We start from the raw sequence: 24,594 nt of genomic DNA, 5'->3' as shown, positions 1-24,594 counted from the left end.
CAGCTAAAGAAGATTGCACATGAGATAATAATGGATTTCAATCATTTGAATACCAGTTAGAAGAACAATATGGCAGGACACAAAATGTCCACCAAATTCCTGTAGTATTTAGGGATGAAGTTTTGCTTCACAGTACAGAGGAAGTTACAAGAGGCACTACCAACTGGAACTGCATGACAAGTAGAGAGGAGCTCATTTTGACTTTAAAGGCAGAAAGTAAACTGAGTGAAAGTGATCATGACACATTTGACCAAATGTCTCTCCTACTCTGAGAGAAAGAGGAAGAAAAAGCATGTCAGCACTGCCAACTCTGGATTGCACTGATATGTAGAAATAGTTAAGCTAACTTTAATCAAGCTAGTCTAGGTACTAAAAGCAGGCTCATCATAACAGCATGCCATTCGATATGAGTTAATTAAACTCCTTTCTGTTCAGTCTAGGCCTGAGCTCAGTCATTTAAAGCTAACCTAGATTTTCTACAGAGAACAATACACTCATTTTTAATTAAACATACAGTAGCAAGTTATCTTGATGTGAACAAAAAGATGGAAAGGAAGCTGAAGTAGACTGTGTTAACATCACATTAAAAACCCTTCAAGGATTTGAAGAAAAAAGTCACAATAAGGGGACATAACTGAAGAGTAACATAAAAGAATATGAATAAAAGAATACAATTACAAAGCCTACAGTACAAAATGAGTGACAGGTAAAAAGGAGTATAAAATGCAACAAGAAAATGTTCTGGAAATACATAAGAAGTGCCCAGATACTTAGTTGAATTTATCTTACCATAGAGTTTAAAGAAGGAATTAATTAAAAACTATGTAAATTTTATGTAATCAAGTTAATAAGGCCTAAAGAAATTTACTTAGTAATATAGCAAAAATAATCTCTGATTGCTAAAAGACTATATAGGTTTAAAGAGACAAGAAAAAGATAAAATGCCTTTATCTAAGGAAAGCTAGTCTAAAGCAATCCAGATTAATTTTGATGACAAGGAATAATCTAGAATAAATTTCACTATTAAGAAATTACCATAAGATTGTCAGGAACAGATACTCTCACACTCCTCTAATGCCCTTTTTTGCAATCAATTTCACTGACTCAGTAGAAAAAGAGAAACAGTAATTATTATAGATCTTGAGTTTAGTAAAATTTAGACACCGTCCCATGACAGTTTCATTAAAACAAAAAGCAAAAGAAACACAATTTTCATGAAAGCACCAAGAAATTGGCATGCTGCTTACAAAAATCAAACTTGAAGAGAACCTGTAATGAGAACCCATAAGGATCTGTCGTCATTTCAGTTCTATTCAGTATTTCCATTAGTGATCTGCAAGGTGCAACAGAATATAGATATATTAAGAACCTGGTTCTCACCAACCTTGGTGCTAGAAGATAGTATCAAATTTCAAAACTGGTTTCTTAAGTAGGATAAATGTCTAAAGTTAGTAGAATGAAATCATCAAGACTAAGGCAAAATATTATACCTGAGGAGAACTTACATGTTCAGCATAAAATGGGGAGAACTAGGTGGCATTATGTTAGAAAAGGTTTTGAGCAGAAATTTTTGTCACAATAAGAAAAGCAAGTTCTTCCTGGGATGTATTTGTGAATGTTCCTCTTGTGTAACACATGGGGCATAATTACCACACTCTAGTTGGTGTTGATGCCTTATACCTTAAGATAAAGGCAAAAGTCATCCTGGAAAAAAGGCAGAATAAAGCTGTAAGAATAAATCATTTATGAGTGTAGTCTATAGGAAAAGTGAAAAAAAACTTTCGTCTATGAGAGGACGATATACATGTCTGCACATATAAACAATTTTACAAATAAATATGTATTTACACACAAATATTTATTAAAACATATATGAGGCACATAAATATTTTTCACCTTCAAGTGCTGCACCCAGCTCTGGGGTCCTCAACACAGGAAGGATATCTACCTGCTCGAGCAAGTCCAGAGGAGGCCACCAAGATTTTTAGAGGGATGGAGCACCTCTCCTATGAGGAAAAGCTGAGAGAATTGGGATTCCTCAGCCTGGAAAAGAGAAGGCTTCAGGGTGACCTAATTGGGTCCTTCCAGTACCTGAAGCCTACAAGAAAGATGGAGAGAGACTATTTACAAGAGCATGTAGTGACAAGGACAAGGGGTAATGGCATCAAACCAGAAGAGAGAAAGTTCAGATTAGATGTTAGGAAGAAATTCTTTACTGTGAGGGTGGTGAGGCACTGGAATAGGTTGCCCAGAGAAGCGGTAGGTACCCCATCCCTGGAAGTGTTCAAGGCCAGACTAGATGGGGACCTGACCCATCTGGTCTAGTGGAAGGTGGCCCTGCGCACAGCAGGAGGGTTGGAACTAGACTTTTAAGGTCCCTTCCAACCCAAGACTTTCCATGATTCCGCGATTCCATGATTCCACTGGAAGTACGACAACAAGGAATGCAGCAAAGAAAATTCAGGTTGGCTATTGGACAAATATATGTCTATAGATGCTGTTAGAAATTTGTACAAGCTACATGCAAATGTTGCATGTTTTCTTCAAACAGGTGCTTTTACAAGTTGATTAGAGAAGTAGTTCACGCAGATGACAGAAGTGATTTTTAAACTGTGATCTGTTGTCTCCTTAGATTCAGTGAAGTACTCCAAGAGGACCCTGAAAGACAATTAGCCAAAGTAAACCTGTCTTCCGTAAATACAACACTTCTCATATTTATGTCCACAAATTGAAAGTATTTGAGTTACACTGATCAACATATACCTGAATCTGCCTGTGCACCGAGTACATCAGACAATCTCTTGAGGCCTAGAAGCCTATAATTATTCTAATTCCTATGTGAAAAATTATATCCCCTCCATGAATCCAGTTTTCTAACTTATAAATATGCAAAAGCAGCATTTTTCTACTGCACAAGAGATCGTGTCTGTAAACACATTATAAATCGTTCAGATACAGTGGCAGTTCTATGAATTGAAGGGGTTTTATAAGAACTAAGGGATTTTACTTAACTCCTCTTTCCAAAGAGGTCTTTTTTAGGCAATGATAAGACTTGAGGAAACGGCATGAAGCCGAGTCAGGGCATTAGGTTGGATATAAGGAAAAAGTTTTTCACCTAGGGGGTGTTTGGGCACTGGAACAGGCTCCCCACGGAAGTGGTGACAGCAGCAAGCCTGACTGAGTTCAAGAAGCGTTTGGACAATGCTCTCAGGCACATAGTGCGAGTCGTGGGGATGTCCTGGGCAGGGCCAGGAGCTGGACTGGATGATCCTGATGGATCCCTTCCAACTCTGCATATTCTGTGATTCTAGGTTTTGAACACACCTCCTGCCCGGACAGCTTCTGTCGCACGCATTACGGGCACAATGATCTCACTGCAGTGGCACTACATTTAAAACTTGCATTTAAATCCACGTAACTAAGCTCTTTCGCAATGTAATACAGCGTGAGCTTCCCTCCGTGTGCGCCGCGGAGGCCCCGAAGGGCCGCAGAGACGCGGCAGCCCGGGCGAGGGCTCAGAACCCTCGCTGCCGACGGCCTCCATTTCCCCGGCTTTTCCCTGTGCCACCTCCCCCGCCTCTCCGGCGGTATAAACGGGGCGGGCCGGGCTCCCCAGTCCGGCTGCGGCCGCGGCCGGCCCGCTCTCCCCGCCTCCCTGAGGCGCGGCCTGGCCCGGCCCGGCCCGGCCTGCTGTGGCGGCGGCACCGGCAGCTCGGCCGGGCGGCTCCATGGCTTTCATCCGCAGGCGGCGGCTGGAGCGGGAGCTGTACTCCAAGGAGAGGTGAGTGGCACGGCCCCGGTCGCCCCCGCTCGGCCCCGGCCCTTCGGAGGGCCCGGCGGAGCTGCGGGTGGCGGGGCCTCCGGGGAGGCCGCGGCGCAGCGCCGGGAGGAGAGCCCGGGTGCTGTGCTGCCCTCGTTGTTACTGCTGGGATCAGGCGGCTGATGGTTCCCCTGAGTTACGGCTGAAAAGGGTGTAGAAGGGACCTGGGAAAACAGGAATGCTGCTTGCCTTGCATAAACTGCATGGAAAAATAGCGTCTTGTAGATTTTTGTATCTTTGTTTGTTCTCAGTTGTGCTTGTGGCATGGAGCTTTGCTTCACTGTAGTTTGTTGTAGTTTGCTGGGATTTTTTTTCTTTTTTTTTTCTTGAACGCTATAGTCAGTATATTGTCAGCCTTTAAATTACAGACTCTGTGCTGCCTCTTTAAAGTGTTAAATTCAATTAGCCCGTTCTTGCTTGCTGACTGTAATATTTGTTTTGTTTCTGAACGTACAACAAAGGCTTGTCACACACACTTGAGTGTATCCTGAATTTACCCTCTTCTTTTTAGGTAGTGTCCCACTTTCTTTTACCTGGCTTAGCTGTATCTGTCTTGTCACAAAGTTTGAAAATCTTTTGCAAGCTTAATATTTCCACGTAGGAAATCTCTGTGAGAGCAGTAGGTCGGCATGGGTCACACAGCAGAAGGACACATTGCCTTCTCTGGAGGGATCAGGGATTCCCGGTTGTCTCCTGCCGCAGGAACCAGGCGGACAGCAGGCTGCTCCCATGCGAGCCTGCGCAAATTCCTGGTGCAGGTCTCTGCTGGCTACACAGCACTGTTTATTGTTGATGAGAAAACCACATGATGAAGAGCTGGACTCACTCTGTCCATATAAATTCTGATTAATAGCTGTACAGCCCATGAAGCTACCACATCCTTTGAAGTGGTGGGTTTTTTTTTGAAGTACAGATGTGTTCTGGATCACGTTTTGTCTTCTTGTATATCTCGTTTCTTTGGGGGGCTGCTCTAGTTTCAGTTGTGTGTAAGGGGCTGCAGGGAGAAAGGACAAACTGTGTAGAAGGAAAAGAGAACTATTTTTAGTTGTAAAGTAAAGCATCTTAATTGTAGGAAAAGCAAGTAAAATGACTGTGTTAGCTGTGTTACGGATTTAATGTAAATAGTATTTTTTTTTTTTTTTTTTGAGAAGCTGAGGAAAAAAAGGCCAAAACTCATCAGACTTGTCCCAAAGAACCCAAGTGGGATCTAAATCACTTTTAAAAAGCCGTGAGAACAAACTCAGCATATCAGTGTCATCATGACTGCTCTGCAGTTATTGATGGGAACTCTTTTTCTTTGCTCATACTTGAAAGCATATCAGGATCTTATTATTTGAGTTTGTAATTTGAGCACTTCATGAAAGATTAGTGTCATTCACATTTACACTGGCAGATTTTCCTATATCTGCAAACCTATTTCTCTGTTTCTTCCCCCTGCCTAACAGTTGATATTAGTATAAAATCCAAGTAAATTTATGTTTTGTACCCTGTATCAGGTCCCTGCCTCTTCCTCTTTTCCTGTGCTTTTCTCAATTAGGAAATCTTAAAAGCATTTAAGTGATTTAAAATACTTTGAGCTTTGAAATATCAGATTAGAAACACTGTATTTTTGTTGCACGTTGTCCTTATAGTTCTGTCTTAAAGCAGCAAAAAACCAGCTTGCTATGACTTAATTGAAGGGACAGGTTCTGAGAATTTTTTACCTAGGTGCTGGGTAGCTGTTACAGACACCAACTTCTGCTTGAAGGCATTTACTTGATCTTTGTGTCCTTGGTGTAGATATTTCCTAGTAAGATGAGCAGGACTTTTAAAAATTTTGTGGCAGCTGTATTTGCTGTGTGCTTTGGTTTGGGGTTTCTTGGGTTTTTTTCAGGTTTTTGGTTGGTTGGGCTTTTTTATTACTTGTACATCGCTTTCTACAAAACTTTAAGCTATAAAAGTTTCGGTTAGGGGTACTGTGAAACTTGGTAAGTAAGAAGTTAATCTTATGCAGTTGCTTTGGAGGGAAGGAAGATCAGATTAGTTTTAAGTGATCTGAAAAAAAATACTTCTTCTTGACTAATTAGTTGGTCCACTTTAATATCTGATTACATAAACCTTCTTTTCTGACTATATGCCATTTTCTAGTAGAAAACAAGAAAGTTCTGAAATGTCCTGTGTGCAGGACAGTTTATTTAATCCCTAAAATACTCATCCTTCATGAACAGCAATCCTTTTTTGCAAACAATTTTAGTTACAAAACATCAAGTTAGATGATGTGGTGTTTGGCTCAGGTTGTTGCTTTCTTTATAAATTGATTTCTCACTTCTGTTGGCAGTGTGCCCAAATGCAGGCAAGTGTAAACACTTGGTACAGGGGCTCTCTATAAAGTTCTGCTGGTTGTCTTGCCTGCTGCTCAGCTTCTTGTGTGAGGGGTTTGTCTCTTCTGCTGGAAACATCACTCACATGAAGCAACCTACTGGCAGCATGTAGGTGCTCCAGATGGATCTTCGATGTGATGGCTGCTGGGGCATTGGGATTATTTATTTACTTATTTTAAATCAGTAGCCTTATCTTACTCTCTTCAGACACAATATGCATAATGAAGGTTTTTTTCCAAACATCAGCAAATGAATCCTACAGCTGGCCTATAGGTAATTTGTTCTTGTTGGGAGGAGGTTTAATTTTAAAATTGGTTTTGCATAGCTGTGGGCTGCTGCTAGATTGGGCTGCCCTGCTTTTTCATCCCTGACAATTTCCTTCTGTTATCAGGATTGTGCTTCCAGTATCAAGTCAAGTGATTATGCAAGGTGTGTTGGATCAGCCACTTGAAACCCTTCTGTCCAAGTAGATTTCCAGCATATGCTTTTCTGATGAAAGGATGAAAATAGTAAGACTTCAGTCACAGACTATGAATTTAAAGCAGGATCAATGGGTACCTTTGCTGGGTGGTATAAACAGCATTTTGCCATGGCACAGGCCTCTGCATGGACTTTCCTGTGTCCAGTTTGAATAAATCCAGTGCTTCAATTGGTGAGATTGGTATCTAAAATAAATGGTGGACTTGTTGTTTTGTTTTGTTTTCTTTTCCTCCCAGATGTTGTTGGATCTCTGAGTCTTTTTTGAAGTGAAGTATAGATGTACATGCACATCAAGCAAAATAACATTAAATTCTCATGTAGACTAAGCCTGATGCAACACACTTTTGTCTGGAGGATATTTTGTAGCATCTTGGCAGGACTTAAAAAGCCCAGGTTGTAGTTTGTAAAGAGTGATTGGCTTCTTAGCTGCATACTCTGAACAATGCTAGGAATATTTGGGTGCCTTTGGGTTCCCAAACCTTGTGTATTGGGAATGACATCATACAAGCTGAAGTTTTGCAAGTGTTTTCCTGATACTTAGTGCTGAGTTTTCCTATGCGTCTTGGGTGTGTTGTTGACTCATATTCCTCAGACCTTTTCTGAATGGCAATTATATGGGAGCCCTTTGAAAAAGGCAGTGAGTTCTGTTTTTCTTGGCAAGATAGTTACCTTTTTCTGTTTTTTACCTGGAGCTGCTTCTCAAAGGAATACTGATTCCCTTCACAAGAAAATACCTTCCAAGTGACTGGTGTATGAATTTTCCAGTTATTCTATTCTTTCTGGGGCTATACAATGACAGGAATTTGAAATAGGTCTTCAAGCAAAATTACGTTGGCATGCTTTAATTTACCTCTCCCCTTAAGTGTAGGTGATTACCTTTAAAGCTCAAACGGCTCCTCATAGACTGTTAAAAGATTAACTCTTTACTCCACCAGGCTCTGTATACTTTTAACCCTGTGTGGGAATTGAGGATGTTCCAGCACCAAAGCTCTTAAAGCCTTCATTAAAGTTATCTGGGTGGATGGAGAGATGTGTGTGTGTACACTATACTGGTAATCCATTGCTGTAGCTCCTATACCCCAAACATATACCCTCAGACAGGCACAACTATGGCTGAAAATCTTCTTTCCATTTTTGGATCTGGGAAACTCCTTGTGTTATTTAAGTTGGTGGTGTTGGTTTTTCCAGCTATGTGAGTTATTATAATAGAAGATATTCCCTTATCTAGCATGTTAGTTCTTCCCCCTCCAAGCTGCTGCTGCTGTTGATTTTTGAATGCAGAACTTGCATTAAACCTGAGATGTAACAGTGTGAGTGCTTTTCCCACTCTAAAGCTCAAGGCTTTGCCATAGTGGCAGTGGTGGCTACTGATTTATTTTACCCTAGAAAGTGGAACTGTCTCTTTCCCAGAATCTCTGACAGCAGAACTGCCACACAGGTTTGCTGCATTCCAAAGGGTAGTCTTGTTCCTGACAACCTTGTTCTTGTGCCTGGCTTCTGATTCTGGTATTCCATGTACCCTTTCCATGCGCAAAACTATCCTGGGAAAACTCCACGCCTCTGAACAGAAGCTTCTATTATGGCCTATCTGCTAATGTGATAACTTTTTAAGTCAAAGTTGGCTGGTCTCCACAACTGAAGTAGTTTTTGAGGCATTACAAGTGTGTGGGACCAGCAAAGTTACTGAAGCTGTTCCCCCCTCTCAAGTTCCATTTTTCAAATATTACACGTAAATAAGAAAATACAGTCATCTTGGAAGTTCTCTAAAGGTTTGTTTGCTGTTGGTGAGACACTGGAGACAAAGACTGGAATGTTAAGAAGCTATACTATAAGGTGTTGAACCTCTTCTAGACCCTCTACCCTTATAGCTACTTCCATGAAGTTTGAACTTTTTTTTTTAAATCTTGTCTAATTTGTCTCTTTGTCATTTTCAGAATAACACATTGGGGTTTTTTTGGATAGCCTAGTATGTCAAGTTCACTGTACAAGAAAAAAAGGTCCATGATCCCCGAAGACATGTCTGTGGCTTACTAACTTCATCAGTGTGTTGCAAAGCATTAAACAGCATTGTGACCACAACATTTGTGAACATAAACCTGTTCTTATTCAGAAGCAAGCATAAAAATATCCTGTAATAAGCTTTGAGGTGTGAATTTTATTTCTTGATTTCAAAGGATTTTGTGTCAACAGATATTCGAGTTGCTTTCCAAGCTATAGCATTACCTTTCTCTAAGTAGATTTTTAATAAACACTCATTAATGATTTATACTTGGGAAGTTTCAAGTAACAATTGGGTTATTAATTTTGAAAATGGATTAAAATGAACCACATGTTGATAATAAGAAAAAAGTCTCAAATTTGATCCTTTTCTGTTTGCCTGAAAAAGAACTTTGTGATATTTCTTTATTACTGTGGAATACTGTAGGAATACAAAGTTTTAGATCACCAGGCAAATGTATGTAACAGAAACTGAAGGGATCTCCTAAAAATGTGTAAGAACCAGAACTGGGTTTTGTTTGTTGGTTTGTTGTTTGATTTTTTTTTTTTTTTTTTTTTTTTTTTTTATGTTGTTGTTTGGGGTTGATATTTAAAAATAAAAAAAAAAAAACAAAAACAACAAAACAAAAAAACAGCCCTTTTTCATTTTAGATGCCAAAACATTTTTGTACACGACCCAGTTAAAACTTAAAATTTGCCTGACTAACCACTTAGATTGAGGGGTTTTTTCATCTTGGGATCAGACTTGAAGGCAAAAAAGGGTAGACTGGGGACATTGTTACTTGTCTCGACATTGGTTTTGTGATCCATGCTGTTATTCCAGGTCAGTGTGATAAAGTCATAGGCTTACAGTGTTTGCTGTTAATTACACAGCACTGGGAACAGTACAGCTGCTCAGTGGCTGAAGACCAAAATACAATTTTCAACTGTTACAGGTTTAACCAGTTTCTTACACAGGGTATCTCATGCATTCTCTTCCTACTATTTATTTATTTATTTGTAAGTCTTCCTGTCATGTGCAGAATTAAATTTCTATTTTAGATCTATATTAAGTGTGCATACAAATTCTAGTTGTAGGACCACATAGCAGCTGATAGTATATAAGTTTGGTATGCCAGTCATCTTGATATCACAGGTGTCTTTGGAATACCTCCTTTAGCTCTTTGGAAAGCAGTCAGCCCAAAGCCCAACTGCTTAGTTGTGCACTGAAGATCCCATTGCTGTAATTTTATAACTACTATGATTGATGTCCTTTTTTTTCAGGCCTTCACAACACTGTTTGCCTACTTATGCAACATGCCATAGACTGATCCGTACCCTTGCGATCTTGGTAGATCTAGATACTTGTTAAACCTCCTGGCAAGCCTGAAGTATCATCATGTGCTGTGATGGTTCTCAAGAGGGGCCCTCTTGATACAGTAACTATCAATGGCTCTGTTTATGTAAAAGATGTTTCTTCTGTGAAGATAAAAGGCTCTGATGTACTCTAGTAACATGTGATGAAACTTGACTTTTCTTTTCTTTGACAACTCTATGGATCATTAACACAGGGAAATGAAATTTAAATACTTATGAAGTAAAGACTGAGATGAGTTGAGAAACTCCAGAAGGTTGTGCCAGAGATCATGCATCATAATCTCCAGAGTTCATTATTAGCAGTAACTTGAACTGGTCTAGATTTGTTAACCAGTAGTTGAGATGCAAGTGTGAAAATTTTGCTTTCATTTATGGTATCGTGTCTATTTTAAAAGGGGCAGTTTTTGTGGCATAGTCTTGGGACAGGCAGTAAGTTTGTCCCAATTGCAGTGGGTGCTTGAGAGAAGTAGAGACTTGTGATTGCATTTGTGGAGATTTGATATCTGGCTCTGTCTGCCTGCAGAAGTGACTCACAGCAGCCTGAAAATACAGGAAAATGCAGTTAGAGTGAATGGACTTGCATGTAGAGTAGCAACAAGCATAGAAATGCCAGGAAGAGACTTCAGAACTACATGGAAGGCTCTGTGGAGAGTGGGAGGGGAAGATAAAATATGGAAAATGCACTTGGCCTATATGGTATACAATGTTTGAGGGAAAAATGCTTTAACAGTTGCCAGCACAGCAATACAACCCATTTTCAAGACAGGAAGGCTGAGGTCAGTGAGCAGGAGATTGTTGCACAGGAGGTTGCTGATCTCCAGCAAGAAGCTCTACAGCGATGCTGTCTCTGTAAACCTAGGAGTGAGTAGTCATGTGGAAGAGACAGGGAATAGCAAAAGGGTAAACTGGATACTGCTAGCAAACATGGTATTTTAAAAGGAATAAACCTACAGTTTCCCCACAGTACCTATTTAGCCTATATGAAGAGTTTATCTTGAGTTTTTGTGCATATCTTTTCTTTTTTTTTCTTCATGAAATCATCTGGTTCAGCAGCAGTGAGTGTTATGCCAGGGAAAGAATACCTCAAATTCTTGCCCACAGCTTCCGGTTTTGGGAAGGTGAATTGATTTATAAAGTGACAAGTATAGAGATACAATAGTTTCATGGAGATAGTTATAATGAAAAATTTCAAAGAGAACTCTCTTGGTTTATGTCTTTTGGCTTATGTGAAGCATATTATAGTTACTGTAAATAACAGCCAATGTTTTGATGTAAAAACATGGCTTGTCTGAATACATAAGGGATGCCTGCATTTACCAAAAACTTAAAAAGTCTAGTAATTACCAGTGCTGTCAACAGGTGAATTTGGAAAGAATATAAAAATGTGAGGAATTTGTTAAAAGAGTAGGTGGAAACAAAGGAAAGAGACTAAGAATGAAGAATTTCAGAAATTAATTCTGTTGAACAGGCATCAGTTTACTTGGAAAATAATTAATTGTGGGACCATAAATGCTATTTCTCTGAAGCTCATGTTTCCTATGTGAATAGTGGCTGTTTTATGATGAAAGAGAATAGATTTTTTTCTAAAAAATCTGGGTGCTATGTTTGTTCTTGACTTTTTTATTATTATTTTAATATTTTGGCTTGTGGATAATAAATTGAATGTATATGCTTATACATACTAGAAAGAAGAGCATTCTACTGGTGAGTTGCTCTTTATACATCCTAACATAGCTTTATTGGAAAGCTTTAAAAATGTGATAGAACTTGAAAGATCTGAGTTTGCAAAATCAGAAAATTTTAAGTTTGTCCCAGATGATTTCAACTGGATATGTTGAAAAATGGGATTTAATGGTAACTGTGTGGAAGCTACTACGTTTCATATCCTGAGTATAATGCCATACGGTACAGAATAACCCTTGGGTCACTTGGGGTCAGCTGTCCTGTCTGTGTCCCCTCCCAGCTCCTTGTGTACCTCCAGCCTCCTCATTAGTGGGGTGGGGTGAGAAGCAGAAAAGGCCTTGACTGTGTTTAAGCACACTCAGTGATAACAAAAACATCTCTGAATTATCAACACTGTTTTCAGCACAAATCCAAAACAAAGCCTCATAGTAGATAGTGAAGAAAATCAAGCCAAAACCAGCACAATGGGATCATAAAAAAACTGTTTTCAAGAGAGGAGAGGTAAAGATAAGGCCATTTCGAATAAGCAGTAGAGCAGTAGGACAAAGTATCTTGGACACAAGACCACTGTTAAGTAACCACTGTTACAAGTAACCACTGTTACTTGTAGTTACAGTAAACCTTTATTTTTTGATGTTATGTTCTGTTTAATATAACAACCACAACACAAATCTTTAAGTGCACAAGATGTATTTTCAATAACACTATCTTTTCCATTGTGAAATATCCTTTTTCAATGAACAGGCTGTTCGATTCACTCAGTTCATTTTGTGAACTCTTGACATATTTACTGCTGTTTGAATACTGCTCTGGGAACACTTGGTGTTTATTAGTGTTTTCACAGGCATTTCTAGTGAAGCACATCATGAACAAAGTACAAAAAGCTCAAAGTGTGGGTGTAAATAAATACTAAGTGCTTGTGCAGATCAGATCAGTGCTACACACAGACAAGTTGTACTTCCAACTGAAGTTATTTTTGCGTCTCCTGCTGTGCCAGCAGCATGCATTGGCATTCTCTACAGCTGAAACACTCAGTGACCAAGTGCTCACCCTGTTAGAAAGTTGCTGAGTTTTGATCACTTGCAGCAATTTTAGTTAAGTTGTTAGAGAAAGCATTTTCATGTTCCCCCTGATCTGGCCTGTTTGAATTTATTTGGTACCAGCACTGGCATTGCTATGATCCTGAAATTAAATACTTCAGAAGACTTCAGTTTCCTGGTTTTATTTTGTTGTTGTTGAGGTTTGTTGTTAAATCACATTAATCCATGAACAGGCTTCTTGGGGGGTTGAACAGAGGTACAGAGGAAGTACAAAATGTGGTTGGAGAGGAAGGTAATGCTTCCTCAGAGGGTGTCCATCGAGTGACTCACCTGTGTTGTAAAATCTGTGCCAGTGTTTTCACTTAACATTTTAGACCAATGTAATTTGGCTTGGCTTCAAAACAATCTAATTCCATCCATTCTAAGTGATTAGTTCCTGCCCTTCTTTTTTGTCATTGCACATTCTGACTGGCATAGGGCTAAAGCAGAAAGCCTGACTGTATTAGAATAGTTTCCACCTAAGGCATCAGAATCAAATACCTAACCTTACATATGTTGGAAGAGCATCAATTGATCTTCTTCATGTGTAGACAAATTTTCCATATAGGTTGTTATTTTAAAGAGCTAAATTAATTTATTATTGAGGTGTGGCACAGAAAAGAGATCAGTGAAGGCTTTCCAAAGACCTGATATGTTTTATTAAGAGTACTAACTGTTACAGTATTTTCTCTTAGAGTAAAAGAGTCTTTTTTTTTTTTTTTTTTTTAATTTGTAGGTTTTCACTGCTTCTTCTTAACCTGGAAGAATATTACTTTGAACAGCACACAGCTAATCATATTATAAATAAAGATTGCAAAGATGAAAGGTACAAAACTCTTACATACCATAATTTCCTGCAGTCATTCTAGGCTCATGTGTCTTGAACACATGCACAACTTTTTTTTTTTGTTCCTTTTAGAAAATTCAGAGGCTTCCTAAAAGTCTGTTCAAAGTCAATTATTTTTGAACCAGATGACAATATCCAGCCCATTATCAAGGTAAGTGGTGCAAACTTAAATTTCTTGGTAACTTAAGATTCTCTTTAAAAAGCTTTTAAGAAAGACTGTGTGTTTTTATAACTTGCTGCAGATACCGTTGAGAGATTGCATTAGTATAAAAGCCCCAGAAGACAATGAAGCAAATAACCCTTTCAGACGGTAGGTAAATTTGGGACACTGTATGTATTTAACTTCCTTTAAAGCTGAAATGCCCATCATTTCAAATATCTTATTTACATTTTAGGAATACATCTGGAGGGATTTCTGTTGTATGTAGCCAGGTAAGACCTGCATATAACAGGTTCTTGATCTATAAATGGGTGAGGTTATGTAAAGCACGCTTACATTCCTTAATGGTATTATTCCTCAAAGCTGTAGTCCAAGAGTGGGAAGTTAACTGAAAGCAAAACTAATTAATGTCAAAAACTTAGCATTAATGTGAAACTGTTAATGCTGGAAATTGCAAACTGTTAATGACTTCATTAAGTCATTAATTCAATAAAGTAAACTTTTTGCCCTGTGCATTTTATAATGGAGCTTAGGGAAATGTTAGAACTGAATGAAAAAGGAGACAAGACTCTAATAAAACTTCTTATTAGTCATCTTTAGTTTGGTCTTGTTATACTGCTTTCGTCTACTTTCTTCAGCATGTTGTGGTAATGGCAAAGCCATCTCAGTCCCTGTGGTTCAGCTTTGCGAAAACTCTGGACTGTGCGGTATCTCCACCAAATAGTTTTCAGAAGCTGTCCTGAAATATTGTCTTTGAGCTCCAGTCAAGAGTTGCGATTGTGGATATATTAATTCTTAAAGTTAACCAAGGGGATACATTTCAAATTTTGATAAATTGCGGTTGATAGGTGTTCCAAAGCTGTAAAAGATTTAAAAAAAAAAAAACCAACAAAAATCATGTTTTCCTTTCAGGATAGAACAGAGTTGAGGGAGGGAAATACAATTTTAAATATTCTTGTGTATTTCTAAAATCTGTCTTTATCAATGCCCAAAATTTATAGCCTTGCTCAGTTACATGCTGCAGCAGTCTAAAACAAATTCAAGCATTTAATATTGTCAGTGCCAGAGGAGTTTGTGGTCTGTGTTGAAGTAATCAGGATACTTAATTTCATTTTGAAATTGCTTCTGTGAAAAATGCTGTGTAATCTATTTCTTGAGTTGGCAGGTTTTCTTGTGTACTGAGTGATTTTAAAAAAATTATTTCTAGCTGCTCCGGGCAATGTTTCCACCATGCATCATTACTATATGTTCTGAAGTGCAAGTGATTATAAGAAACACCTTGTGGGAAAGAGGAATTAAGTTTTAAGATGGCAAATGTGGTTAGCACCCCCCACTCCTCCCATGTCTTGCTTGCCAGTCCTCTTCCTATCTGTGAGGAAGAGTTCTGAAATAGTTGGGTGACATCATAAATGCTGGTATTTTGTACAGAAGGCATATGGACTTCCAAGTGTCAAGTAGTCACTAGCTGTAATTATGACAAATCATGATCTAATTAAAAGTATGTTTTTTAAGTAGAATTTTGGCCTTGTAGGAAACTGCACATAGCAAACATTTGGAACATCTTAAAAATCTTTGTCTTTTAGACTCAAAAGAAATTTTTAATACATAGCTGGATAAACAGCTTTTCTTTATGTAACAGACAACTTAGAACTAATGGCTTTAAAATATATTAAATGGGAATAATAATTTGAGATTCAGTATATTTTCTTGAGATAAAATTGGGGGAAATCCTCCAAAATAGGAAATTAATACAGTGTGCTCAAGGTTTTGCTCAGCTTACAAATAAAAAACCACAAACCACTGTGTCTACTTCTTATGTAATGTGGAGTACTCAGTATAGTTGTCCTGCAGAAGAGCGATGAATGTAAAGCAGGTTTCTCATTCTGATTCTCCCTTGGCCTGATTCAGGTCTGTACATGCTGATGTCAGATGAAAGACACTAATTACCATTGTTTTTTAATGTAGCACTTAGAGAGGCATGCTGAGCTTAGAGGCTTCTAAGCCTACCACTTGCTTTCTTCTAGCTGGATGTCTCTTGGAGTGGTCGTGTGGTGAAGGTTGGCTCTGTTGTCAGCTGGTGGGAGTGGGGAAGGCTCTGTGTAGCAGCCAGAAGGATTCCTGATAGAGAAGAACATCCATTCTTGCAAGTTTAGTACTTGCCCTTGGTTTGAGGCTGCTGCCATGATGCCTTGGAGCGTAGAACCACAGGTATGCTACCTGTAGGAAGGAAACTGAGGCTCTGGAAAGGACCTGTGTTCGACCAACTCTCTTGGGCCAGGAGTAGAACACAGTAGGTTATGCAGTCCAGTGTGTTTTGTTTAGTTCAGAACCAATCCTGAGCTTAGGCCTGAGATTTAGCAAGTTTGAACCTTCTCTAGAAACAGAGCAAAACCACAACTTACTTCTGGGTTGTCACCTTTCAGATGGTGGATAGTAAGGCACAGCATACAAATCAGTGTGCCAGCAGTCAGGTCTTTTTATAGGAGTTGAGAATGTTCTGAAGAAGAGAGTAGTTTTATGTGGGTTTTGGAGAGGGAAGATGTTCTCAGATATGAGGCTAGCACCAGAAAAATAACTGTTCAAAAGCATGGTATTGGATGAGGGGAGGAAATCTGGTGTTCATTATGGTTGGAGCTGGAAGCAAAACGTTTAGCAGCAGCAGCAGCAGGGCATTCATTTGAGAAAGTTTGCACAGTGTATGTTGTGAGTTGCTAGCCTGGGGTAATTCCTGTTTGGGCAGAACCTTGAGCCACTAGAAGAGGGGGAGGATCTGCCCCACTGAATGTAGCTGAGTGTATTTGCTTTAGTACTGCGACTCCTTTAAGGTCATATGACTGGGATAAAAGCCCACTAATTGGCTGTATAAGTAAGCCTCTGAACTAAATTGAACTCTGCCCTTCTTGCAGTTGGCTGATATAAAAGCTTATTGTTTTTCTGCAGTTTATCTGGGGTAGTTAAAGCAGGATATTACAACCTAGTGTTTTGCTTGCTTAAACAGTGTTTTTAGCTTTGTATTTACCAGTACTTCTGATTAATTTTATTATTTTTTAAGGTGTGAATCTGTAATGTCTGTTACTATTTCAGGTTTTTCTCATTAAAGAAAGAAATGTTATTGCACCCTATAAAACAGTAAGAGTAAGTATGTATTTTTTCACTGTTCTGAGAAAAGTTTTGTAAGGATTTATGTTCTTATTTCTGAAAGAGTAAGATAATTATCATTTGAGGAATATGACAGTAAAGCTTTAAAAAAAAGTAATTGCATATTGAAAAAACATGTCAGAATTCTTCTGTGATGGCTTTCTGATACTTCTTGGAGGACATGCTGCAGACTTCACACTTGCCATTTACCTTGATGTGCAACTCTATGGGCTCAACAGAGCTGTCAGCTGGCTGCTGTGTACAGTGGACATTGCATCCTGGCTAAGTGGCTTCTCCTCAGTTCTGCTCAGACCTGAGGATGAGAGATGGATAATTGACATCTCCCAGCTGAGTGCTTCTTAGTTCAAAGAAATGGCAGATGAGGCTGCTCACAGCAGAAATTGGAGCTTACTCCTGGTTGTTTTCTGCTGATGGGATCGGTCTGCTCCAATTCTGAGGCATACAAGTAAGGGTTCTTTGCTTAAATTGTGAGATTAGTTAAGGCGCAAACACAGAATAAAAATTCAGAGTTAATTAACATATTGCCCAAGAATTGAAAAAGACAGAATTATATTTCTCAATGTATTTGTTCAAGTAAGAAATTTCAAGAATGATGGAGTCCCTAAATTTGCATTACTGTAGTCAACAGAAGAGAGTCAAGAGAGGATCTCCGTTCTCTCAACGACTGCTTGGGGTTGGTTTTGTGATTAGATCTGCCTTTAAACTAGGACTTTAAATTTTTTTTCTTTGTTTGTTTTATTCCTGTAATTCTTCATGTGTTGAACTGTTTTGTCTCCTAGTCCTTCCATGATCTGTTTTGCAGCCATGTACAAGATTTATTAAGTATCACACAAATACCTTATCCCATTGCCAACACAGTGAAAAAGAAAAGAATCAGAAGGGTTGTTTGGAAAGCTTTTCACTTCATTTTCTCCTAAGTTATGATTCATCCACAGCTAAAACATTCCTGACAGTTAACCATTACAATTTACTTTGCTAAAGTGCAGCTATGTTTCTGTATTTTTAAACAAGAAATCTAGTTCACCTTCAATCTTTTCTGATTTTTTTCTGTTGCTGCTAAATATCTTCTACTTGAATTGTTGCCAGTTCCATATATGTCACTAAGTGCTGGAATTGAGAAATACATTTTATCTTCCGTGTCTTTCTTTGATTGTTTCAGATCAGTTACAAAATACTGAGCTGTTGTCTTTGCACACGGCTGGAGAGCTACAGAGACAAAAACTTTCACATTGTTGTCTGTAAGCAATCCTTGTAGACCATTCACTAGGATTTCAGAGAGCTGTGGTTTTTTCCTGTTGAAGGAAAATGATGCTCTGGGTGAAGTGTTATGAGGCTTTTATCTAAACTGCTACTGGATTTCATGTGTCCCTATGATCCAGTTCCATTTGCTTTTTGAAGCATGCTTTCCTCTTGCATTGCTGTCAGTTCAGCTCAGATCACATACTAGTGTATGTGAAGATGGTCTAGATTTTCATGTCTTCCTTCCTTCAGTTTAAAATTAATCCAGTTGTATCTACTGACCAGGGTCTTGTCGTAGTCTTACTGATCACTTTGTTGGCTTTTTTAAAGTCTAGCCTGAGAAATCACAAAACCCTACAGAAACACATTTTATACAGTTTTATACTGCAGTCAGGGGTCATGAAAGGATCGAACAACATTTGCTAAACATGAGTTGTGTGTAGAGTTAGTACCAGTTGATCCATATACATACTTTTAATATATTTAAGTTAAAACCAGAAATAGGTACTATAAAATGACACTTAAGAAAGTTGGGAAAACTTTGTAGGGGAAAAATGAGTGTGCCACATATGCTAGGTGATGTGTTAGTGAGGCTTTTGTAAATGACTAGTCAAAATAGGCTGCGATTGTATTTGGGATCTTTCCAGCTCAAAATTACTTATGTAGATGACAGTGACTAACTTTTCAGCCTAGTCTTTAAAGATTTGATGGGCTGGTGTCTTTTATCTGTAAGAAATACAATAGTTGTTTAAATGTAATGTCATTTGCTAGTTCTGTATTTGCATGTGTTAAAAATAGATATTAAAATAGGTACTACTTCTGCATTTACTACGTTAACTTGTTCACTTCAAAGCTATTGTGCTGTATTGTATTAAACAACAGACAAAATACTGTACAGAGAGCTTTCCACAGCGAAGATATATTTGTAAAGAGAAAAAGATCAGGTTTTACATCTGCTTTTGGAATCTTTGAGATACAGCACAATCTTTAATAGCATAATTTTATCAGGGTTTAGAGTTTCATTATTTAAGGGTTTTTATTTTAGTTTAGCTTGATTTTATTTTTTTTCCGCTGAGTTCTGTTTGAAATTCATTTGTAGTAAAAATACTTTCAATTTTAGGGTAGAACAGAACACTTATTCCAACTGGATATTGCTGGGAAAGTAGGAGATGTTGTGCAAACTCTACATCAGGTATGTGGTTATTTGGTATCCCTGCATAGTTCATCACAGCATCTTTTGATTTTTAATGTAGAGCTTTACTTGTTTTTAAGGTGAAAATCTTGGACTATCTATTTTTAAAATGTAGAATTAAACACAGCAGCTAGTTCTGACAGCTGTTGTAAGTGACCCATATTAGCTTTTAGTACACAGGGTGGTAGTATGCAGACAAAGTAGTAACATGGCAGTAGCAGTGAACATGTAAGTCCTACTTTAAAAAGAAATAGTAATAGATCTTTTAGTATGCTGTCACCAAGAATGCTAAAGCCCCTCCTGTTTCTGTTGACTCCTGAACTGTGTGGGAGATCTCTGTGCTGTTTCACTCAAAGCTTGTTGTTTAGCTTTACAGGGCTTCTTGTCTAGATAAGATGGGAGATCAAGCTGCCATGGTAAGTACCTGATTATTTCTAATATCCCTGTTTAATAATGAAATTGTGATATCATTGTTTAATAATTAAGTTCTCATTGCATTTGAATCAGAGACCATACTAATTTTTCTTTCCTTCTATGTTAGATAACTGCTATATTGCAATCACGCTTGGCTAGAACTTCATTTGATAAAAACAGGTACTTTTCTAATCACTTTCTACTGGGAAATCACTTTCATCTTGTTGATTGATTAGTCTACTGCACTGATAGTTAGATTGCTGGTTGAGTTAGTTTAAGTTCTCCAATTCAGAGAGTTAGCTTCTTTTTGTTCTGAAGCATCCGGAATGGAGAGTGGGAAATTCTGTGCTGTGAAGATGAATGTGTTACTTTATCTCCAAAACATTTCATTTGTCTGTGAATTTGTTGCAGTTTGACATCAGTAAATGCCAAATAAAACTGGTTTTAGAAAAGTCAGCTGTCTTACTTCTCTGAGACTGGAGCAGAATGTAGCAGTGTTCCTTTCTGGAGTGCCTGTTAAAGTGGAGGTCTCAACAAAACTTCTTCCTGTGTAAAATAGGCTTAGTGAAGTCCCCATTCTGATGTCCCAAGGCTATAAGCTAACCGAAACCTTTCTAAATAATTTAAGGGTGCCTCTACCAAAGTAAGAACTGGAGGTAAACTTACTCCTTTTCTTCACTTGTAGATTTCAAAGCATTTCTGAAACGCTGCATATGGAATGTAAAGCAGAAATGGTGACGCCACTGGTGACTAATCCAGGGCATGTGTGCGTTACTGGTGCTAACTTGTACTTCCAGCCTCTTAATGGATATCCTGTAAGTGCCTCGTAGATGGTCTTGCATACAATGTGAGCACGCTGCCCTGCTAGTGGGCAGTTTTAATTGTCTGTACTATTTCTCTGAAATGCACATAGAGCACATCTCCAAGAAGACTATTTTCAATTACATTTAGAAGGTTGTTAGTCTTCCTTTGATCTCTGCTGCTCTGCTGCATTCAGTGTATCTCTTTTTCTGAGGCTTGGTTCTGTGCTAACTTGCTTGAAGTTTACCTCCTACTGACAAAGCACAAAATGTCCTTTGCTTATTCTCTATTAATATTTGAAGATCACTACTTGTAACATTTCATTTAAGATAAATTTCTCAGTCTGATGCTGTTTCAACTTAGTGAAAGCTTTATATCCATGGAGTTTACTTTGGGAGCTCTTAGCTAGGTTTCCTATTAAACTGATCATTTCTTTCTCTGGAGGAAAGCTGAGTACATGTTGCAGATGGATTACTGCTTTGGATCTTTGTCATAGAAATAGTAGTGATGGTCTTAGCAGGCCACTGACTTGGCTATGATTTTGTGAAATACCTTCAGTATGGACATGGCAGTAGCACGATCACCAGTAAACTTTAATTCTCAGACTAATTTTTTTTTTTTTCCACTCTGCTTGTCAGCCTGTGAGATTGCATCAGCAGCCCTGATGCTGTTCCAGCTGGATATGACTGGTCCTGCAGGCTGGTGGAGCAGTCTGGCCAGGGATGAAGAACCAAGCTAGACCCATTCTCTAATCCCAATGCTGTGCTGCCAGTTCCCTCCACAGGGCTGAGGACTGAAGCACACCTCTAGTGCTCTCATCCACTGGTACCCTGTGGGGGAAGAAGGGAATCTGCCTAACTTGAGTGCCCTAAGGACAAGGAAGAAGAGACAAGCAGAAGATTCAGTGGAGTCTGGAGGCTCAGACACAGGGAAAATAAAGGGAAAGCTCTGAGTGCTCTGAAAGGAATGTTGAGTTACAGAGATCATGTCTGTGACAAGACGAAGGAATGTTTGGAGCTAGTACAGAGAATGGAGAAGGGAATTGGAGAAAGTGTGTTTGACAAAGGAGGAGGAATTTGGGGGACACACTTTTTAGCAGGGCCTTTTGCAATAGGTCAAGGGTAATAGTTTTAACCTAGACAAGGCTAGATTCAGAGTAGACAGAGAAGAAAAGTTTTTTACCATGGAGGTGGTAAAACACTGGCACAGGTTGCCCAGAGAGGTGATGGATGCCGCATCCCTGAAAACATTCAAGATTAGGTGGGACCAGGCTCTGAGTAGCCTGGTCTAGTTAAAAATGTCCCTGCTCATTGCAGTGGGGTTGGACTAGATGGCGTTTAAAGGTCCCTTTCTACTCGAATTACTCTGGTTCTGACATGCTGGAAGCAAGTCCAGGCAAGGAAAAGGGTTTCAGTGGGATAACGGTGCCGTTCTGATTCCACCCGCCAGGTGGCACCGTTGGCACAGCTCGCCCAGCAGCCCAATGGCTCCCTTTTGATAGCGTTTGTTGTGTTCTGCTTCTCTCGTGCACGAGCATTGTTACTGGCCACAGACTCAGGGATTACACACTGCTGCTTGTTGATTCCTCAGCTGCTTTGCTACTCAGGCAAAAACCAACAGCAAAGACTAGCTTCCTCTTTTTAACATAACTGCTTAGCATCACTATTCCTCTGCTAAAATGACATGGATGGATATTGTTTTCATATTGCTAGTATCTATAGTCAAGAAAGACTTCAGATTGTCTGAGGAGGGTAAGGTAGAAGAGCATAAACCTACTAGAATGTCTCCATCTTTTTTTCCCCCTCCCTCTTCCCTCACAGAAACCAGTTGTACAAATAACACTGCAAAATGTGCGTCGCATCTATAAAAGAAGACATGGGCTGATGCCACTGGTAAGCTCAAGTATTTATTTTATTTTAATGTCATGGTGTATATATGGTTTCTTAAAGTGACCAGCTGAAACAGTCTGCATCGTTATATAAAAGCCATGCGTTCTTAAAAACTCTGTATTAAATAGTGAAATAGTACTCAATGATCCTTTCCGGTTTTTCAAGTGTTTTCTTTTCCTGTGTTGTCAAAAAGATAAAAACAGAGTGAATTCTGACAAGATGAAAAACTTCTTTCATAACCAGTCAGTATAGGGGAAGGGAGACGGGAGTACCATCAGGGAGCAATTCATTCCATTTATCTCAAACACCTATCACAGGATTGAATGAATTTCTCTCTCATGATGTATTTTCTCTGGATTGATTCATGGAGGAGGTTTGGTCACTGCTTCATATTGAGACTAACGTGGAGTGATGAGTCCCACTGTACATGACTGAGGAATGACAAGAGTTCTGCAGTGAAACCTCAGTTGTGTGCTTTCAGTATTAGCACTGGAATTTTAGTCTTGTAGAAATTTTTTTTTCTCAAAACACGTGTAAACCAAATATATTTTTTTTTTGCCTGAGTGAATGGAGTGATGCAAAGAATTAAATGTCTATTACCTATGCTTAATCAATCCAGACAGAGCCAATATATTGGCTCAGTGTAAACTGAATGCAGTTATGATTGGAAATAGAAAATTTAATATGTTAGATTTTATGGGAAAAACTGCTACCCAGTATAGAGTTGTAAGTCTTACATGTTAGTAACTGGAATATTCTGTTAAAAACCCCAAATACTACAGCTTGTCAATAATTGCTCTCATTTGTCTCCCCCACCCCCCTTTAACTTTTCAGGGACTTGAAGTATTTTGCACAGAAAATGATCTGTGTTCTGACATCTACTTGAAATTCTACAACTATCAGGATCGAGATGAGGTCTATTTCCTTATTGCAACATATATAGGTTTGCAGTATTTATTTATTAATGTAGTGTGTAGTAGCTTGTGAAGGGAAATTTGTCTGGGTTTTGCTCTGTTGATGTGTGGGAAGAATGAGAAGAATGAACAGATATATAAGCTGTAACAATTTTTAATAGAAATAAGCAAAGATCAAAATGAATGTTGTGAAATGGCATCTATTTGGTTGTGTTTGAAGAGCTGAGTGTGAAAGCTGAGGTGGCATTATTAAGGCAAAACTAATTATTTTGATTTGCAACTTGATATGCACTGTCATTTAACAGCCCCCTTCCCCCCCCACTTCAAGAAAAAAAAAACAAAAATCAAACAAATGGAACAAACAAAGCCACAAAACCCTTATCTTCAAAGCAAGGGATAAATAAGGTCCACACAGCTAAACTGTGTTTTGCTGAAAAAATATAGACTAGCTTGTGTGTGGATCCCCCAGGCCCTCAGTTAACGCCCTACTGAGAAACCTCATGTAATAGGTAGATTTCCAGTGCACACATAAATACCTGAGCTTTCCTCAGTCTTAGGAGTCATTGATGAAAATTACCATTCTGAAACAGTTAAATTCTCATTTCTATTAAATGTTATATGCATTAATTCCTAGAAAGTGATGGATATTTTTTGCAGATTGTAAACAGAAGCTTCCTAAAATGTGTGTGTCCTGGAAAAAAGGGAGAAAAAGACAGAGTTATTCTGTAATTTGAAACACTGAAACTCATATTTACTGCCACTCTTGAAAGTATTTATGTAAATTTTGTGCTATTTTGTTGTTGTACTGGGACTCTAGTTCTGTTTCAATGAATTCACCTAAATATCAGTTGACATTTCCCTCATGCTTCACAAAGAAAAATGGAAAGGCCACGAAGGAATGATAACTTTCCTTGAGAACTGTTTTAGTCTCTTAGATTTTTCTTTGAAAAGGAAATAGATTCTGACATCACTTTCTCTGTATTGAAATAGCTGCATGCTGTTACCCTGCTTCAGACTTTGTTTCCTGGATAATTTTCTAAGGTGAAATTTCAAGGTGTAGATGAAAATGCTGATGATGTTGGAACTTAGTAAAATAAAAAAAGGGTGAACCCTTTCTCTGAAAGTGTTTGTAGGACCTCAGCATCTCTCCCTGACAGAAGAGCTTCTCTTCGAAGGTGCTAACACTTTTTATTTGTAAAATTA

The 24,594-nt window shown here is 38.6% G+C and overlaps 1 protein-coding gene across 3 annotated transcripts in view; it reads left to right on the top strand.

The window, feature by feature from the left end:
* The first annotated feature begins 3,418 nt into the window (after positions 1-3,418).
* Positions 3,419-24,594, top strand: part of NSMAF (neutral sphingomyelinase activation associated factor) — a 39,294-nt gene continuing 18,118 nt past the window's right edge. Inside the window, exons 1-12 of one of the 3 annotated variants that reach the window (XM_042022579.1) lie at positions 3,419-3,781; positions 13,513-13,602; positions 13,696-13,774; positions 13,866-13,933; positions 14,019-14,055; positions 16,868-16,918; positions 19,302-19,373; positions 19,742-19,789; positions 19,915-19,967; positions 20,473-20,602; positions 22,409-22,480; positions 23,312-23,420. In XM_042022579.1, coding sequence (XP_041878513.1) covers positions 3,729-3,781; positions 13,513-13,602; positions 13,696-13,774; positions 13,866-13,933; positions 14,019-14,055; positions 16,868-16,918; positions 19,302-19,373; positions 19,742-19,789; positions 19,915-19,967; positions 20,473-20,602; positions 22,409-22,480; positions 23,312-23,420 — 862 coding nt within the window. In that variant the 5' untranslated portion in view covers positions 3,419-3,728. Of the gene's footprint in view, positions 3,782-13,512; positions 13,603-13,695; positions 13,775-13,865; positions 13,934-14,018; positions 14,056-15,877; positions 15,992-16,867; positions 16,919-19,301; positions 19,374-19,741; positions 19,790-19,914; positions 19,968-20,472; positions 20,603-22,408; positions 22,481-23,311; positions 23,421-24,594 lie in introns of those variants that run through there. The other 2 variants (XM_042022580.1, XM_042022581.1) reach the window with 2 other exon arrangements.

Source organism: Corvus kubaryi, unplaced genomic scaffold, assembly GCF_017639235.1.
Source record: "Corvus kubaryi isolate FWS band 111438036 unplaced genomic scaffold, C.kubaryi_AGA036_p1.0 37216, whole genome shotgun sequence".
Classification (NCBI taxonomy): Eukaryota; Metazoa; Chordata; class Aves; order Passeriformes; family Corvidae; genus Corvus; species Corvus kubaryi.
This window is presented reverse-complemented; position numbering and strand designations above follow the sequence as displayed.